General features: G+C 33.1%; 1 protein-coding gene across 2 annotated transcripts; it reads right to left on the reverse strand.

The window, feature by feature from the left end:
* Positions 1-11,493: 11,493 nt before the first annotated feature.
* Positions 11,494-18,575, reverse strand: LOC106764999 (sorting nexin 2B-like). 2 transcript variants are annotated; one of them, XM_022782077.1, is made up of 5 exons: positions 17,217-18,575; positions 16,772-16,981; positions 16,370-16,633; positions 11,870-11,956; positions 11,494-11,757 (listed from the first exon to the last, which is right to left on the reverse strand). In XM_022782077.1, exons 1-5 carry the CDS (start codon positions 18,267-18,269, stop codon positions 11,677-11,679), a joined length of 1,695 nt encoding a protein of 564 aa, XP_022637798.1. In that variant the 5' UTR covers positions 18,270-18,575; the 3' UTR covers positions 11,494-11,676. The 2 variants fall into 2 exon arrangements, with proteins under 2 accessions (XP_022637798.1, XP_014504957.1); XM_014649471.2 differs by having other exon boundaries at positions 16,370-16,630; positions 17,217-18,574.
* Positions 18,576-20,029: the final 1,454 nt, after the last annotated feature.

Genomic DNA, 20,029 nt, shown 5'->3' on the forward strand with positions numbered 1-20,029 from the left:
GATCAAAACCAAAAAAGCTGAATTAGCTTTCAACGAAGAAGAGGTAGGGCGTTCCCTTGTGCTGGTGGACTTAGATAGAAAGAAGATGATGCAAAGAGTAAAAACAATATAGAGTAATATTTTCCACCATTTCCACTTTCCGAATAGTTGACTGAAAGAGGAGCTGAGAGCGTAACAAAGAAGTCCAACAATACATGAAAAAAAACACGCGAGTTTCCGTACCTTTGGCTGTTGCAGCCATCCCTGAATTCTGATAAGCATGAGCACCGTGTTCCTCCTGGACCATCCAAAAGAAACTGAGAGCCACCAATTTTAAATTGGTATTTCACATTGATTGAAATATCAAGCAAAGGGAATGTGCTTTTACCAAGTCTTGGTCAACCATAAAGCAAGCCGTGTCCCACATCGACACTGCATTTACTTCACTCGTGTCGAATTTTGAATAACATAATGTTTGACGTTTGGTTTGGTTGACGCATGCTGGATAAATGGCAAGTGAAAATGATAGTACACTGCATTAGAATTTTCTTTTCAACCCTTCCATGGCTGCTCTGACTAGAAATTTGAAGTTCAAAAAAGAGAGCATCAGCTTGTTGTGCCAAGGTGGTAAGAAGATGACCACTCATAATAACGTTGTTTGAATCCACTTGAAAAAAAAATGAATTTGATACTTACATATTTCATTCAGAACTCTGCATAATAGTTCAGAACGCTTTCATACTGTCCTAGTTCATTCCACTCTACATAATAAATTAGAACGTTTACTCAATTAGTATATGTTAAAATATGCCAAATATTCTATTAATGGATATTAGGCAATCAAATAATATGTTATTTATAATTTAGATATTATTATAATTTGTGCACATGTCATTTCCTTTAATAGATGAAGAATTATAGGATTCTTATATGTATATATGGTACTCTCTACTCTTTGAAATAATATATCAGAATTATTTTTTAAACTTTTTATTATGGTATCAAGAGCCAAACACTGATATCCTCTACAGTTTAGGAGTCAATGCTTTTATTTTCATTGAATATTTCTGATGGCTTCTTCCGATGATAATTAATCGGAGAAACACGATTCTGGAACTTCCGCTGCTTCCAAGAGTTATATTTCTACTCCTGCCGGATTTGTGACCAAGTCAGGTATATCTAAAATCTTTCTGTAGTTACTAAGAGTGGTGATTGGATAATTGATTCAGGTGCTACTGATCATATGACTTGTGATCCTCATATATTTACTAATTTTTCCTCTAATTGTTCTAAAATTGTTATTATTAATGTCAATGGCGTCTCATCTCCTATTGAAGGTATAGGTATTATATCTCTCTCACCTCTTTATCGATTACTGATGTTTTATTTGTTCCTACATTAAACTGTAATCCTATCTCCGTCAACAATTTAACCAAATCACATTCTTGTGTTGCCTTGTTTTACCCAACCCATTGTCTTTTTCAGAACATTCATTCCAAGGAGAAGATTCCTAGTGGTAGAGAGAGTGAAGAACTGTATTATCTTGAAAATGTCTCACAACAAAACCATAAAAGAAGATTGGTTTGTCTTGCGAATGATCACAAACAAGATAAAAACAAAAAAGAAATTTGGTTGTGGCATAAACGGTTGGGACATCCCTCTTTTGGTTATTTAAAAAAATTATTTCCATCATTATTTCAAAAATGCAATATTTCTGATTTTTTTTGTGAAACTTGTGTTTTGGCAAAAAATCATCGTGTTGTATTTTCTTTAAACAATAACAAAATTGATTTTCCTTTTTCATTAATTCACACAAATGTTTGGGGTCCTGCCCCACAATCTACACATAATGGAAAAAAATGGTTTATCAGTTTTGTTGATGATTGTACTCGGGTAACCTAGGTGTATTTGCTTAAACATAAAAGTGAAGTGTGTGATGTGTTTCGTTCCTTTCATCATATGATCGTTACACAATTTAACACACATATTAAAGTCATTCGANCAGACAATGGAGGGGAATATTTTAAGACTGAATTAATAGAGTTCATGAACTCTAAAGGCATCTTGCATCAAACTACATGTCCTTATTCACCACAATAAAATGGCGTGGCTAAAAGGAAAAATAGACATATATTAGAGGTGACTAGATCATTTTGATAGATGGTAATGTCCCATCTCATTTATGGGGTGAGGCTGTGAGTTCTGCCGTTTATTTAATTAATCGAACCCCTTCTAGTGTGCATAACTTTCGAAGGCCTTTTGATGTGTTGTCTGATCATTGTATCCTTCCTCCCATAGTTTATTTATCCCCTCATGTTTTTGGATGTGTTATATATGTTCACTTACACCCACATCAACGCACAAAGCTTGAAGAACGAGCTATCAAATGTGTTTTTGTTGGGTATGGATCAACTCAAAAAAGTTATCGTGCTTACCATCCACCATCAAAGAAATTTTATATCTCTATGGATGTGACATTTAATGAGCATGAATTTTTTTATGTTGATTCTCCACTTCAGGGAGGCCATGAAAGTGAAGTGCATAATCATAATGTTAGTATGTTTGATATCTCCAATATAAAATTATATTGTGAAGATAAATTATCGTGTGAGGATCATTCTGCAGGAAGTGAGCCAATCCAAAATATGGACACTTCTTTTCTGGATAATATAGTGTATTCTGATCATAACCAATTGGCTCAATCTTCTCCACAGGTTCAGCTTGACTCTTCAGAGGTACCTTCTGATCCTATCTCTGATAATACTAATTTAGATGAAATTGATTCTTGTCTGCCTGAAACCACCAGCATACCAAACACTGAGTCTACTACTGTTCAATATAATCTTCCACCTCGTTCTAACCGTGGTCAACCTCCAGCTAACTATGAACCAGACCTTCAAGCCAAAGTTAAATATCTCATTAGCAAATATGTGTCATCTCACAGGTTATCTCAATCATATGCATCATTTGTATCTCAATTATCTTCAATTTTTATTCCTAGTAATGTACAGGAAGCTTTGGCAGATCCTAGATGGACCAAAGCAATGGTTAAGGAGATGACAACTTTAGAAAAAAATAACACTTGGGATCTTGTGTCCTTACCAAGAGGAAAGAAAACGGTGGGCTGCAAATAGGTATTTACAATTAAGGATAAAGTTGATGGAACTATTGAGAGGTATAAAGCATGACTTGTGGCTAAAGGTTACACTCAGTCTTATGGTGTAGATTACCAAGAGACGTTTGCACCGGTAGCCAAGCTCAACACGGTGAGAATACTTTTGTCCCTAGCAGCAAACCAAGATTGGCCTCTTCTACAATTCGATGTGAAAAATGCTTTCTTACATGGAGAAATTTCAGAAGAAATTTATATGGATTCTCCACTAGGCATGACAGATTCAACTGGAATGAAGGTTTGCAAATTAAAGAAGACACTGTATGGATTAAAACAATCTCCAAGAGCATGGTTTGGAAGGTTTACTAAGTCTATGAAGTCGTTTGGCTATAGAGCAAGTAACTCTGATCACACCTTATTTTTGAAGAGAAGAAAAGAAAAAATTACAGTTTTGTTTATATATGTAGATGACATGATTGTTACAGGAAATGACCAAGATGAGATCTCTAGTTTACAANAATACCTTGCATCTGAATTTGAGATGAAACAACTTGGAAATCTTAAATATTTTCTGGGTATTGAAGTAGCTAGATCAAAACATGGNATTTTCCTATGCCAAAGAAAATATACTATTGGCTTACTATCTGAAACTGGACTACTTGGGAGTAAACCAGTTGATACACCAATTGAACAAAATCATAAACTCTTTCAATGCTCAAATTCAGCAAGCATAGAAAAGGGAGATACCAAAGACTGGTAGGAAAATTAATTTATTTGTGTCATACACATCCAGATATCACCTATGTAGTGAATGTTGTTAGTCAATTTATGCATGACCCACGAAAGCTTCACATGGATGTTGTTGAGAGGATTTTGAGATATTTGAAGTCCGCTCCTAGTAAAGGAATTTTGTTCTCAAATAATGGAAACTTAAAGGTAGAAGGGTACACTAATGCAGATTGGGCAGGTTCAAAAGATGATAGAAGATCTACCTCTGGATACTATACTTTTGTAGGAGGAAATCTTGTAACATGGAGGAGTAAAAACAGCCTGTAGTAGCAAGATCTAGTGCTGAAGCAGAATTTAGAGGCATGGCACTAGTGTATGTAAACTTTTGTGGATTAAAAATGTGCTATCATATTTGGGATTTAAACCAAATGAAACTATGAGTTTGTACTGTGACAATACTTCGGCTATAACAATTGCTCATAATCCTGTGCAACATGATAGAAAAAAGCATGTGGAGATTGATAGACGTTTCATCAAAGAGAAGATTGAAACTGGAATAATTTCCTTTCCTTTTGTAATATCAGAGTTGCAGTTGGCTGATGTTCTCACCAAAGGAGTGTCAAGAAGATTGTTTAATGAGTCTCTATTCAAGTTGGGAATGTGTGATATCCATGCACCAACTTGAGTGGGGGTGTTAAAATATGCCAAATATTCTATTAATGGATATTAGGCAATCAAATATTGTGTTATTTATAATTTAGATATTATTATAATTTGTGCAGATTTGTGCACATGTCATTTCCTTTAATGGTTAAAACCCTCATTTGGTCCTCATATTTGTATGGCAATCTCAATTTGGTCATCATATTTTTTTTATCTCAATTTGGTCCTATAATTTGTAAAAATAAGGCAATTAAGCCCTCACCGTTAAGTTATCACTCACGGTGTTAACAGAGGCTGACCTGGTGCACAAATATATAAATATTATATTACGTGGCATTTGATATTTAAATAAAAAGTCACAGATAAACATCTGACATGGCACTGTCGTTTCTTCACACGTGAGAGAGAACTCCTCCGTCAATCCCTTTTGAGCGAGTCCGGTCACTGCCAGACCGTGAATTGACGACTCTGGTTCCCAATCTTCTTCCAAGACCGTGAATACCCTAAAACAAAATCCTTTAGCTTTGGCATAACAAATGGTGAAGTGAATTAGGATTAAGGAGAGAAGAGATTGAGATTGACGGTATCGAAGACGGTGGAGCGAACATCGCGTGCCTCAAGGAAGAGAGCGCAGACAAGGTCGGAGAAGCCGCTGTCGATGACAGCAACAAGGGGGTCGTCGGAGATAGGAGCGGTGAAAGTGACTTGCTCCTCCATCGTCACTGTGCCACCGCTTCCACCACACACACGTGTGGAGGGTCATAAGGCAAGGGGTAATACGTTCAAGCTCTTCACTGTACTCAGTCGCTGCTTAAACTTGTATAGTTGTTTCGCACCTGAAAGCAGTGTTGCAGTTCCAATCCTTTCTTGATTGGGACATCTTTTCAATACAACCAGAGTTGGAGAAAAACCAAAAAATGGTAAACAGTTGTAACATATATAAACCAGACTCAGCAACGAATCAGAATAGTGAGTGTGAGGGTCAACCAATAAATCATAATATATTTTATTTTCTCTCATGAAAGATATTTGCTCATATTACAATAATTTCTAAATTTGCCTTCACAGCATATATCTATCGAATGGGTAAAGAAGCTTTGAATGGAACAAATTTGAGTAAAGAAATTTCTACTACAAATGGTTTCTTTCTTTTTTTTTGATGAAGTTTTAATTATAAATTGGTCTTTGTAAAAGGTTAAGTGAAACTATACATGCACATATAAAACTGTTGCAGGAAGTGCTTCCTGTACAATTAACACCTACCATAGGATACAAGGTGTCTTGTGAATATCCAGAATATTTGTCAGCAGATATAATGGACATCAGAGAAAATGACAGAAAATTGAAAGAAATGCAAATAAAAATGACCATATCCTTAAAACAAGTTCATGTTACCCGTAAGATGAATAAGGAAATGTGTATTGCCTAGGGGGTTGATGGGAAAATTCTGACAGCTCATCCGATCTTCTTCATTCAAATTCGAAGAATTGCACACAACACCACTTACAGAAATAACACAAACATTTATGAGAAAGGCCACCGAGAGAGTGAAAGCACTTTTTGTCATGTAAAAGCTACAAGCCTCCTGCAGAAGAAAATTGTTGAATGAGACAATTCAGGATTCTCAGGTGTTGATTCCTTGTTCGGAGACCAACCAAATACACCAAGCAAAAATATGAAAGGGAAAATCCCCAAATTCAAAACGATACAGTTATGTTGTGATCGACGGCGAGCTTGGCAGCAACCGGTGGCAATGGTGGCGCCTTGGCTCGTGGCTCGCAGTGACCGGACTCACTCAAGAAGCGATTGATAGAGGAACGAGAGAGCTTCTCTCTCACAGGTGAAGAGAAGAAGGAGAAGGGAGACCTGATGCCATGCCGACGATGTCTCCGACGGTGAACAGCGGTGGCGACGACGCGATTCCCAAATTGTCAAATCCCTAATTCCTATTAAGTATTTTTGTTTCAATTAAAAAACCTAAATAAAAAAATCTAATTCCACGTCAAAAGCTTAATTTTAAATATTAATATCCACGTATTTAAATATTTATAATTCAGTTCATTTTCTCTGGATCACGTCATCACAGTTTCACAGCGTTAGTCATTATTTAACAGAAAGGACTTAATTGTCTCATTTTTACAAATTATAGGACCAAATTGAGACAACAAAAAAATATGATGACCAAATTGAGATTGTCATACAAATGAGGACCAAATGAGGATTTTAACCTTCTTTAATAAATGAAATGAAGGATTATAAGATCCTCATATGTATATACAGTACTCTCTACTCTTTGAAATAATATGTCAGAATTATTCTTTAAACCTTCTATTAGCATAATTAAAACTAAAATCACTAAAATTGCATAATAATTGTGAAACCTTAACCGCTAAAGTACCACGAAAATTATGAAAAAACAAATTCAAAATAATTTCAGTTTCCACTTTTGTTTTACTCTACAATCAGTCAAGATTAATTATTGAAACACGGATAACATCTTTCAAGAATCACACTCGCAAAAAATATCAAAGCTATATTTTTTTTTCAAAAAATTATTTCTATAGATTTAGATTAGTACGTCTTCTTTGATGCAAAAATACTTTATTAAAAAAAATATCATTCTAATGAACAATTATTTTCAATTTCTTTTTTTCGACCGATCAAAACGACAAGAATTTAATTTGTTTTCGTTCGTTCCCAATTTAACCTACTTCAAAAATTAAAATAAAATACGTTTTTTTAAAAACTTAAGATATATTGATAAAAATATTTTTTGATAAAAAAATTAAAAATGAAATATGTATTTTTTAAAATTTAACATATATTAACAATAATAATTTTTAATAAAAAATGTATTTTTAGAACGTAAGATATACTAGTAAAAATAACTTTAATTTTAGATCATTTGACAAATTACATATTGTAATAAAATATCTTTTCATGTTTTCTATTAGAATTATTATTTTATAATATCTTGTGCTTTCTATTAGGTTTTTCATCTTTCTTACTCCTTTCAGGATTTTCTCTCTTCCTCTTCATCCGGATTTTCTCTCATACCACTCGACACTCTTATTACAATCAATTTTCCCACAAACAGGTGCTACCGACAATTTTTCTTTTTCTTATTTATGACATATATGGTTTTATTTTTTGTTTTCTCATTTACATTGAGTTTGCTACTATCATTTTGTACCACTATTTCTGCTTATACATTTCTCCCTTTTTATAACTTCTCTCTATTTTACATTTTAATCCTATGTTCTAGGTGAGATAAAAAAATTAGTGTTTAATTAGTTCGGTTTAATTCTGTGAGCACTCCTACACCTACACCTTATTGCATTTTAGATTTTGTATAGAGTTGTTGAGATTGTATATTAATTGCACATTAATGTTCAACTTTTCTGATATCTTCTTTGTCCCTTTTCTATACCCAACATGTCAATGGTTAAAACTAAAACCTAAAAACAAACCAGATATTTTGAGGTTGAGATTGTCGAGTATTAAAATGCCCAAATTTTGCAACTTCTTTCACCTTTTTTTTATAAAGATGCTCAATTACAATAATATCCATTTGACTAAGGAGAAAGTAAGGATGGTAAAAAATAAATATACGTTTATGGTTATCGTGAAAGATAATTGGTATTTATTATCTGTGAGTAGAAAGTATTTTAAATAGGTTGAGTATGGATATTATATTATCTATATTAGTAGATGTTTGTTATTTACAAAAAATAAAAATAAAAATTTAATTTATATTTATTAAGTTAAATTTAATTATAATTAAAATTAATTTATATTTTATAGTTAAAAAAATTCTAAAAAAAATTACAATTTTTTATAATTCAAATTTAAATAATTTCATTATAAAATGATATTAAACTCCAATGACAATTCAAAATAAATAAAAAATTAACATACAACTCAAATGTAATCTAAAAACAAACTCAAAAAGCGAATAAATAAGTTTATAATATTGATAATTTTTGTGTCATTTTATCCATTTACAACATTAAAGTCTTGAATAGATAAATTTAAAATATTTTGCCTTCTTAAAACATCTTTTTCTTTATTCTCATTTATAATACAATAAAAAAATGTTAACTAATAATATTGAAACATAAAAAAATAAATAATTAAATTAAACTAGGTGTGTTAATGAGCCAACTCGGCTCACCACAGGTTCAGCTCGGATGAGTCGAGTTCTAAATGAGTCGGGTAGAAAATTGGCCCTATCAAAGAATTTCATTTTTTCAAACTCAACCCGACTCAAACTCATGGTAGGCCGGATTGATCTGCGGGTTCTAACCCATTTTGACACCACTAGTTTATTTCATACTCTCTCACCAATCCTTACAAATAAAATTCATCTTTTCAAATTCACAATCAAATTTGTCTCTGTATATCTTAGTAAAAAAATAACCCATCAATTCAATTTTGTACCTAGGGTCTAACGCAATACCTATAATCATCATCCCACAAATCACACACCAATACTTGTCAAAGTTTAAAACAATAGATATACTCATTTGATGAATAATAAAGAAAATGTTGACAGTTGGATATGAAATACCTCAAAACAAGAGTGTCACATCATAAAATAGTTTCAAATTTTGACAAATTTCATTTGTCATTTGACAATCATAAGCACTAGGAAAATCTTTATATGGACTCTCTCATTGTGACAATCAATCAAATACATTTTTGTATTGTATGGCTTCTTAAAACATTAAAAATGTAGAATTGCACCTAGTTTTACAATCAATACCTAATTTTCTAGTAAATGGAATATTCAACTTAGCATGTGTCTTTATAAATTTCTCTTTATATTGTTATTACCTTACAAATCAATGTATCCTCCATGAATCATCAATAAAATGAGTTATTATAATTAGGTAGCCTTTATTTTGATTACTAGAAATTCACGTTATAGTTGTAACTCAACTTTGAATCCTTAACAAGATTAATTTTATTTTATCTTCTTCTTCATTATAATCCTTCATAATATAAATCTTTTATAATGTTTTGAGAAACCACCTTAAATAAAGGTTGAACGACAACACGAAATTCTTTAAAATCTATGTTCTCAATTATTGACATTAGATACTCATTTAGGATTATCATCTTATGGAGATAATGTTTAGTTATTTGTTGATTAAACACATAATTTTCAACAACTACAATTTCATTATCTACTTTCTGACTTTTTAAAAACGTGTGTTGTTTGAAGCTTGCAAGTCTTGAAATAGTTTTGCAAATGTGACATACCTTGGTTTGCTAACCAAAAGACTTTTGTCACAATAATTACATATAATTTTCCATTTTCTATTTATTTTTTTGTCTCTTGAAATGAATTTTTGAATGAACTATTGAAGTTGAACTTTTTATTTCACTTGGAGTTGAATCTACAAGAACATCATTTTGACTTCTATGATTTGATTCTCCTATATTTGGTTATGGTTGTCCATCATGAGTAGGCATTATATATATTAAATCACACCAAATTAAGAAGGCATTTGCATAGGCTTCAATAACTACATATTAGAGATTAGTGAAAATTACTTATAAATAAATATGAATGACAAAACATTATGAAAAAATTATTCATAATATTGAACAAAAAATTATACGATTACTAATTTGAGTAATGATTAAATTTTGTACAAGATTCAACAAAATTATATTTATTATTTTAGACTAAAACAGCCCAATCCTTCATAATAGTCAAATGGTTATTACTATAAGTGATGATTATAATCCTTCATAATGATACTTTGATAACATTTTTTTCACAACATTTTATTCTATGATTGGTCCATAGTGTTGTTTATGATTATTATTATTAATTATGAAGTAATTTTGGACCAATCACAGAATGACACATAGATAATGTTAAAATGTTGTCAAACAAATATTGTCAAAAGTATCATTATCTTATTATAACTGAGCATCTACATATAAAGGTGAAGAAGTTGCAGCAATTTGAGCAACATATTGCAGATGAAAGATTTAACAATCTCTACCTCAATATTTAGTTATATAGGTTTATATTTTAGGTTTTAGTTTTAGTTACTTTATCCTCCGAAACTCAATTTGCAAAACCTAAAATCTAAAATTTAATTATATGTAAAACTTCTAGGTGTAGGGTAGGGATGCTCACAAACACTAATTTTCTGTCTCACCTAAAACTAAATAAACCAAACACAACATAGCAAGAGAAGATAAATTGTAAAACAAGTCGTAAAAATGGAAAAGGAATTAAGTGAAAATAGCAGTACAAAACGGTAGTAGTAGAAGTAAGTTAAAGGTAAGTGAAGAAACAAAAATAAAATAATATTTGTTGTAAACAAAAAGAAAGAAAAATTTATGCTTAGAACTAAAAGAGTAGCACCTGGAAAATGATAGCGTCAACAGTGTGTGACTTGCAGCAAACTATTTACAGTAACAATATGGTAAGGTGGTAAAGAAAATCTGGATGAAGAGAAAATCAAAAGGAATAAAAATATAGAAAACCTAAGTAAGAGCAAAATATAACCTAATAAATATTTAAAATAAAATTGTAATTTTAAATGGTTATCGAGTATAAATATAGATAATAATAATAATGATAATATACCTGCTTCCTGGTATCACGAATCCATGTGGTCACATGCATGGATATTTTTGTTATCCCATAGTAGACATTTTTTATCATATAGATCGTGGACATTGTATTGGATAAGATACCTTCTTGTTTATTTAGACATCTTGGATCAACAAACAATGAAGAGACAAGAGCAACTTTTTCTATTTTATACTTAGACTAAATTACAATATTTAGACTAAATGTATGAAGAAATTGTCGACTGATGAGATTGTTTTAACAATGCATAATATAATTTTACTATTAAATAAGTTTTTGGTACCTATAAAATAATACTCCAAACAAACTTCAAATTGATATGTTCAAAAAAATTGAATATCTTAAAAAGATTATGCAAGCAATGGAGAAGAAAACTCAAAAAAATTGCAAGTAATGTACAACAGCAAGTATGCTTTTGATGATGTATAAGAAATGTTGTTTGAGGTACAAGTGTGAGAAAGAGCCTAAGAAACCCCACAAAGCGCTTCCGTTAATTTATTGTCATGACTACAGACATATTTCCGGAGAGTGGCACATCAATGAATAAATAAAGATTTTAATTTACAGCCACAGATCAAGTGCTTTCATCCACATATCCACGCGTATCTTCAACAACTTTTGTCCACACATTTGCTATTTTCTCATTATACCCCACCTGTTTATTCACAAATTCAAACACTCAGCAAAATAGGAAGTGTCTTAAATAGACGTAGAGTGCGTAAATCGTGAAAGGAAAATACAGTTCCTACTTATTATGGATGTCATACCTGATTAACTACAAAACCTTTCAACATGTTTAAGAAGTCAACCTGTCTCTCTTTATCAATCCTTTCAAGTTCACTCCTATTGTGTTCCTGCATTGCCATCATAATCATCCATTACCCAGATACGCAGACAAAGAACTGAATAAATTCATCACGTAGAAATAAAAATAAAAAAAGTAAAACATAAAAAATATTAAAATGAAATTAGACAACCAGTACAACCCAACATTTAACGTAATGTTTCAACTTCGATATGGTATATCCAAACAGCAATTATAAACAAGATACTTTCAGCAGGACCAAACTAGATAGCATAATATATAAGCTAGCAAAACGTTTGATGATGAGGAAGCAGTAAAATAAATGCGAGAGAAAAGATCATCCTATTAATGAAAGCAACGTTGCAGGCAGATCACTATATAAGCAGCGCAAACATAAGCATTTGCAAGTAGCATACATTACATAAAAACCATGTACAAAGCCCAGGGTTAAAGTTTTTCGTCTTCAACAGGGTACTAATTGTGATTCCTAATCACACGATTTTAAATATTTTTGTACTCACATAAGCAGTGAATGGATAAAAGTCACGTGATTAGTATTAAGAATTTCATGTAAAGGGTTAGAAAAAAGGGAAAAGAAAGGCACCTAAATAAACATAACACATGATTGATAAGTGTTATACGTTACAGCACCCAAATAAAAATTATTATTTATGCTAATTATGCCATGTAGCAACACTATTAGTAGAAGCCCAAACTCTCTCTAACAGTAACATTGATAATAACCTACTACTCTGAATATCTTAACACTCTACATCATGATTTAACTTGTAACAAAAGCCATCTTAACACATCTAGTACTCCCTTAAACTACAAATTTTGGCCAAGTCCTGGACAAATAGCCTATTCACACATCCCAAGGAAATCTTCGTCTTTTCACCAAAGTGAACTGCTCTCAACTTCAAAATAATCCCCAAACTCAAGTAAACTATAATACCACCATCTCCAACTGAATCTCAAAAACACAAAATGGGATGTTTTACCAATGTCCATAATTACCACAATGTATCTTTGACAAACTAAATCACATAAAAACTACTTCAAAGCCTCAAACATCCTTTTAAAATGTTAAGACAAGATCGTCTAAGCAAATCTTGTTTTGAAGTTTAAAAGAAGGTCTAAATTAATCATTTAGGATAAAGGGCTCTAAACACTATAACTTAAATATCCTAAAACTCTATAAAAGACTCTAACAATAGCACTCTAACAGAGCTTCTATTAACAATAGAATCTAACAAAAGCTTAAACCGTCTAGGATAAAAATAAAGAGCATTAAATGCTATATTTAAAATTATCCTAAACAATGTAAGTTACTCAAACAAACACCGCCTAAACAATAGTACATGTATTATGACTAAACGCTTAGGATTGTTCAACACTTTAAAACATGTATGTTCTAGTACTTTTTTGTATGTTATGTTATGCTCTCTTCTTTTGTACAGATCATTATCTTTATTCAAAAGCTTGCTCAGAATCAGAATAACATTAAGAGATAGGAAGATATTCAAGGAATGTTTACTTCATGCTTTCTGTCTGTCCTTTCCATACACACAACATAATTGCTCTACTAAGACACAACTTAGCTTCTGAATCAATACCATAAAGGCTACACCTCTAGAAGAAAGTCAAAGCTTTAAGTAATGAATCTTTTTCGAATAAGTCTATATGAAAAAGACTGCATGAAGAGAAGACAAGAAGAACCATTGTTATTGAATATGCTCATGTTGTCTCTCTCTTTAAGCTCTGCCTCTAAGCTCTTAGACCTGTTCTTTGAAAAAGAAAGTTCTTTATAAGTTTTCAGAATCTTATTGTATTAATTTCAAATCCTCTCTAATGTTAGATATTATGTTCTTGCAATTTGCAAAACAGTTTGTTGTTTTTGTTCAGAAGAGGAGTAAAACACTTGTAAGGTTAACTCAATGGAGTTAGACCGTCTAATCAGTTAGACTAATTGATACTGGGAGTAGTTATACTCGTTCTAACCAGTGGATTAGTTGTGCACTAGTAATGGTTAAACTCGTTGTTGTTCTTTATGATTAATAGAACCTCTTAAAGGTATTTAAGGAAGAACTAGATGTAACTCAATTTGAAACAAACCAGTATAAAAACAAATGTGCCTTATTGCTTTTGTTTTTCAAAGGTTTTCCTAAATCTTGTTTTATAAACTCAAGTATTTAACTACAGTTGCAGACCATTTAACTCCTAAAAAGGAAATTAAACACTGTTTTGCAAAAAGATTTAAAACTCTATTCAAACCCCCTACCTTTCTAGAGTTTTCTTGTGTTACACCAAAGAAGCTATGCAAACATGAACAAAAACCAAATAAGATGAATAAAGACACAACAATAACTAAAATGCCAAAAAAAGGCAGAACGGCAATTCAGTAACCAAAAAGAATAGAAGCAAAATTTTATTTGGAAGACTGTAAGACCATGGAAACAAAACAATGAGATTAAACAAAACATTGAATAAAAAACTTATAAGATTTTGGACATTCACCTATCACAATACACCAAATTCACAAACACATCAGAAGCACGGGAAGAAGTATGAAATGTCCAACAGAATAAACAGTAATATAGATAGAAGAAAGGCAAATTCGTTGATGATAATTCAGAGAAAACTGCAAACATAGGACAAGTATCATTTGAAGATACTCAAATCACCTCCAGTCAAGATAATGCAAAACTAGGATGGACATTGTTTTAAATAGAAACAAAGAAAAAACAGAGTTCACCAGAAAATTCTTCAAAGATCATAGATAGATGTATAACAGCACCATGCACATCTACCAAAAATTCTTTGGAAGTGGACAACAGCCTATGGTAGTGAGCCAAAAATCCACCGTATACATATATGGCAGATGGCATAGCAGCTAAGGGCAGAAGCCATGGCAGACAATACACACACACACACATATAAACTGAGAAACTGACAAATATATTAAAAACAACATAAAACTATAAAATTCATAACATGCATCACAGTCTGAACCTGATTATTGTCATTACATAACAATAGGGCAATACTAAACACACAATGAGACACTACAATAGGGCAATGACATTTCAAAATTAAAAGTTGGCAACACGTTTTCTAATTCATTCTCCTCACCACTATCTTCTACATATTCTTCAACTATAACCCCAATTTCATCCCTAAGGTTGTATCTTTATTGAAGAGCTTGATTATGGCATACAAAATCATGCAATCTTTTAAACTGAAGCCCCTTCCTTCTATTCGGATAAAAAATCATTGAATGTAAAAAACAGCATGGATAGAGAGAAAAAAACTCCAGTGGAGACATGTAAAAAAAACAGAGCACAGCTATGAATAAAGTTTGAAAAGAGGGGGGAATAGAAATGGCAGGAAGAAGAATGAATAAAAAAGAAACAAGAAAAAGTGAAATAAAAAGGCCAATTTAATGTGCAATGGAAAAGTTGCCGGAGTAGCTGGTTTGCCAGCACAATTAACAAAATAGATGTGGGAAAGGAAAAGGTTTCTCTGGGGTTCTCTTTAGTGTGAGGAGAAAAAACAAATTTAATGTGTCGCTGGAGAAGTTGTCAGAGTGTAGGTTGCCAGAGTTCAGATTACCAGAGTAGATAGGTTCCCCAGCACAATTAACAAAATAGATATGGAGAGGAAAAGGTTTCACTAGGGTTCTCTCAAGCATTGACAGTAGTTTTAGGGTTGAGCAGATAGGATTTAGGGTTATTAGACCTTCTGGTCTGAAAATGGGAAAACCAGAGCCCAAATGTCATATGAAAAAATATAAAAATGTTTTTTAGCAATTGGCACCACAAATCACTACAGCAGAAATGATGGGCAGCTTACAGCAGATGGCTGCCAAAACCAACTCGCCATACTATTATGGCACTGCACTGTAACAGCTTTTTAACAACACCCAGAATTTATGAGAACAGATGCTAACTTACAAACTGAGGATCTGTACAACCAAGTGTGACGAGCTAAATACAATAGAAAAGAGACTCTTCTCAAGGAGGATTTATCTCACGAACAGTTATGCCAACTTTCAATACTACCAGTAGAAAACCAAAACCACAAGCAATAAAACTAATAGCCTAATGAACATAACATCTTGACGCTTAGAAAATGTTTCGTCGTGGATTGAGTTTAATATAAGAGGAACTCAATCTACAAAATCACAAACATGCTTAGCTCCACAAATAAAAAGATCCGAGCCTCTATTCCCCAGCAATTAAGAAATAATAGTAAAGAATAGCAGATGGCCACATACAAAATCATTTAAGATAAAGAGAAAAACAAATTGATGAAAATCAATATTAAAAATTTAACTTTGATGGACATAGAACTAATAGTTGAACAAAACACAAATCTGATTGATCATATATGTCTGAAGAATATACCATTTTGGAACATAAACTACCATCAAAGCATATAGCTATTTGAAGACAAATGATACCTTGATGCGCTCATATTCTCTGGTTGCAACATTCTTGGCATCTTCAGTCACTCTTATAGTTTCTTGTAGCTCCTCCAACTTACGAACCCTTGATTTGTCAGCCCCAAAAATTTTAGATGAGGCTGCTTCTAGTTTTTCGGCTCTTGACTGCAAAGCAGACAACTCAGATAGGAGAGTCTGCACAGTCAATAGTGCACTTGAACGCTCTGAGAATGCACTATGAACAGCCAACATTAATCCAAGGTACTCATGAAGTGTATCCTGCTATGCATAAATTAGAAAATCATCAAAATATTTAGTGGGTTGCCCTTCATTTAGGAAGAGTGATACAAATTCTTACAGAAAATAGACAACTCGATGGAAAACGTATTTTTGAAGGATTAAAATAACTGTGCAATATACCAAATGCTTCACAGTCTGAGCATTTAATTCTCGAAATAATCTGCTAGCCTTGACAGCAGCTGTTGCTAAACCTTTCATGTCAGCAGCCCGTACCCTCTGAGTGTTCAAGATAGCCTCTTCATTTTCAAATTTTGTTAATTTAATAAATGCCAGCCCTAATTCACCCATTGTCTCTCCCATATCTTGCTGTGCCTTGACAAGTGACTCAGCCTGCATCAAAATTGGCACGTGATTGGAAAATTCATAGTAACCAATAACCACAGAGAAGGTTCAAAAAACTGTCTGACATTGACCTCAACATGAAGGTTTTTGGGCTCACCATACAAAAAGCTTTAGTCATAAACTCAATTAAGGATGTAACACAAGTTAAACATATAAACACACAGCCTAATGATCTGAAATTAAAACCAATTGATTTAAAGATAACATAAAACCCAAATAACACCTGTTGAGATGCACCATTAATCTGCAGCTCAAGCTCGTTAATTTTTTCCTTTTTTTCAAGAAACTCCTTATCCTCTTCCACAACCGGAGGCCTAGAACCTCCCCAATCATTGGCCACAGACTGTCTCAACTCCTTGAACAGCCTCATCAAATCCCTGCCTCCTCTCGCAGGCTGCACAACCTCATGCGGCGCAATGACGCTCTCCCCCAACAACTGCTTTGGAAGCTTGGCCGCGCCATCGAGCACCCTCGACGCCACATCGGTCGTCGACGGCAGTGGAAGCCTCCCCTGTACCTGCAAAAACACCCTCAACTCGTCGCTCTTCCTGATCACCGGATGCGCCGCCAACCGCCGCAGGTACTTCTCCAGCGCCACCCTTCGCTGTTCCACGAACTCCTGCTTCTGCATCACCTGGCTCTCCACCACGCTCTTATCCGGCCGCGGCGGAATGAAAAACCCGCGGTACGCCTCCGCCAACCGATCCGAAAGGGTGACAACGTCACGGAACCTTCGCCGGACACCGAATTCGGCGCCTGAGGCGCCGAATTCGGGAATGTTCGTCGTCGTGGTGATCAAATAGGTCACGTAACTGTTGCTTCCCGGAACAATCGAATTAGAGGTTTCCTGCTCCTTGATGGGGTTCGAAACGGTTATATTCAAAAACTCAGAGCTCGAAGAAGGAGATCGAGAGACGGAGAGGGAGAGTGACGGCGACGGAGCGTCGACGCCATTTGTTTCGCCATCAAAGGACGTGAAAACGGCTTCGGCGTAAGAAGGAGGGTCGATGTAAGAGGAAGCGTCGGGGGAGTTAGGGTTTGGAAAGTACTGCGGCGGGGAGAGGAGGGGATCGGAGTCTGCCGGCGTGGAGACAATAGGCGGCGAGAGCGGGTGGTGGTTCGATTCCGAGAAAGTGGTGAAGGCGCTGCGGTAAGCAGAGGAGAAGGTGGATTTTCCGGCGTCGTGGTCGCTGTCGTGGAGTGCGAGGTTTTCCATTTGGTCTGGCGGCGCCGATAGAGGGTGGTCATCGACGGTGTGGTTCTCGGAGCCCATCATTGTGGTTATGAGAATCGCAGCGGAGCTTGCAGTGAATCGGCGAAGCAAGCCCGATGAAGAAGGCGTGAAGAGGTTAGATTAGAGAGAGGTTGAATTTGGGATTGGCATTAGGGATTCGATAGTGTCAGAGAGAGTGTGTGGGAGTGTGAGGTGTTGTTCGCTAATGTGCGCTGGGAGGTGATGATTTGGAATGGTGAGGTTGAAGAAGACCATGCAGGGACCATAAGAGTGGCAAAACTCAGATTGAGAGTAACTGTACCTGAAAATTGAAATCAATGGCAGGTATATTTTACGTCCCACACCGAACTCAACTCCGTAAAAATCCATCAACAAATTATATTATCGTTATCGTTCAAAATAGTTTTTCAATTAAAAAATATTAAATTAATAATAGATTAGTAAATTATATTTGAAGTTGTTATTATTTGAGCGAAAAATTTCACTAAAAAGTTTGATATTTTATTATTTTTCAAGTATTTGTCTGTTAACAAGTACTTCCATTAACATACTTTCCATCTACAGTTAAATTTAAATGAGAAAAAATTATTATTAGTTTTATTTAATATTTACAATTTTTATTTTTTTTCCGACCAGAGGGTATCGACGTGAAGACAACCAATGTATGTATGACACGTAAGCCAAGTAAATGGAAAGAGGTTGTTATAGCAGAAAAATCCAAAGAGAAAGAAGTGAGTTGTAAAGATAAATTAATCCGATGTCAGAACCTATGACACAATGGAATCCGACGATGAACTTCTGGTGTTTGTTTATGTTTTTTCTGTTTTTATATATTATATCTGTATAATGATAAAATTTATTTATTGAAATTAAAATAAAGATTAAAATTTAAATTGTTATGATTTTGTTTGTTATTTGAAGCATACATATATAACAGATATATAATTTAAATTATGAATATTTTTCAATTAAGTTTGAATAATTCATCATGATTGAGTAATCTAAAAGTTGTTTTTAAAAAAAAAACAACCAAAATTTTGAAATAAATTTCAATTTTTTTTGGTGGTTGAATGGGTTGTTATACTTTGCTCTTTATTTTGGGTTAGGAAAAGTCTAAAATAATCAAGTTAGCTTTGTGTTGCTAATTTTATGAGAATCGGCGAATTCGTTGAAAACAACGATCTATCAAACAAAAGATGAGGCTACAGAAAATTTTATAAGAAGTAGATTTCAATTTTTAAAAAAGGTAATACCTATTAATTATATGTTCAAGACATGTAAATTTAATATAAACTTCGTAGTGAAATATTTGTTTTAATTTACTTTGATCCTATAGTTATCAGAGTTTGTAATTTTGTTTTCTTAAATAATTTTAACTGTATGTTTGGTTATGCAGTTTCTTAATATTAAGCAATTTTAATTTTCTCTGAATGTGTATTTAGTTACATGGATGAGGTTTTTTTATAAGCTTTGATCCTAATACCATATTTTTGCATTAATTATTTGAATATTTTAATATTGATTAATAATTAATGTAGAATATATGTGTCTACATCAATTCTAAAGTGTAACCATTTTTAAATATGTCACATTCTAAAATTAAGACAATATGTTGTGTTTTTTTTTTAAATAATTTTTTCACCAATAATTATATTCACGAAAGTTGGTATATAAATTAATAAGAATATTAACAACACTTAAACTCTTTAATTTTGCAAAAAAGAAAATTATTGAAAATTGTTTAGATCTCAAAACTGAAAATATAAATTGTGAGAATTTAAATAAAGACAAATTACAAATAA

Source organism: Vigna radiata, chromosome 6 (genome assembly GCF_000741045.1).
Source record: "Vigna radiata var. radiata cultivar VC1973A chromosome 6, Vradiata_ver6, whole genome shotgun sequence".
NCBI classification, from domain to species: Eukaryota; Viridiplantae; Streptophyta; class Magnoliopsida; order Fabales; family Fabaceae; genus Vigna; species Vigna radiata.

Bases quoted from the DNA above. Each gene is read 5' to 3' on its own strand.
- LOC106764999 (XM_022782077.1), bottom strand. From the start codon at position 18,269: ATGATGGGCTCCGAGAACCACACCGTCGATGACCACCCTCTATCGGCG. The intron at 11,957-16,369 runs GTATCATTTGTC...ATGGCAATGCAG, and splicing joins GAGAATATGAGCGCATCAAG to GAACACAATAGGAGTGAACT. The intron at 11,758-11,869 runs GTATGACATCCA...GTGAATAAACAG, and splicing joins AAGGTTTTGTAGTTAATCAG to GTGGGGTATAATGAGAAAAT.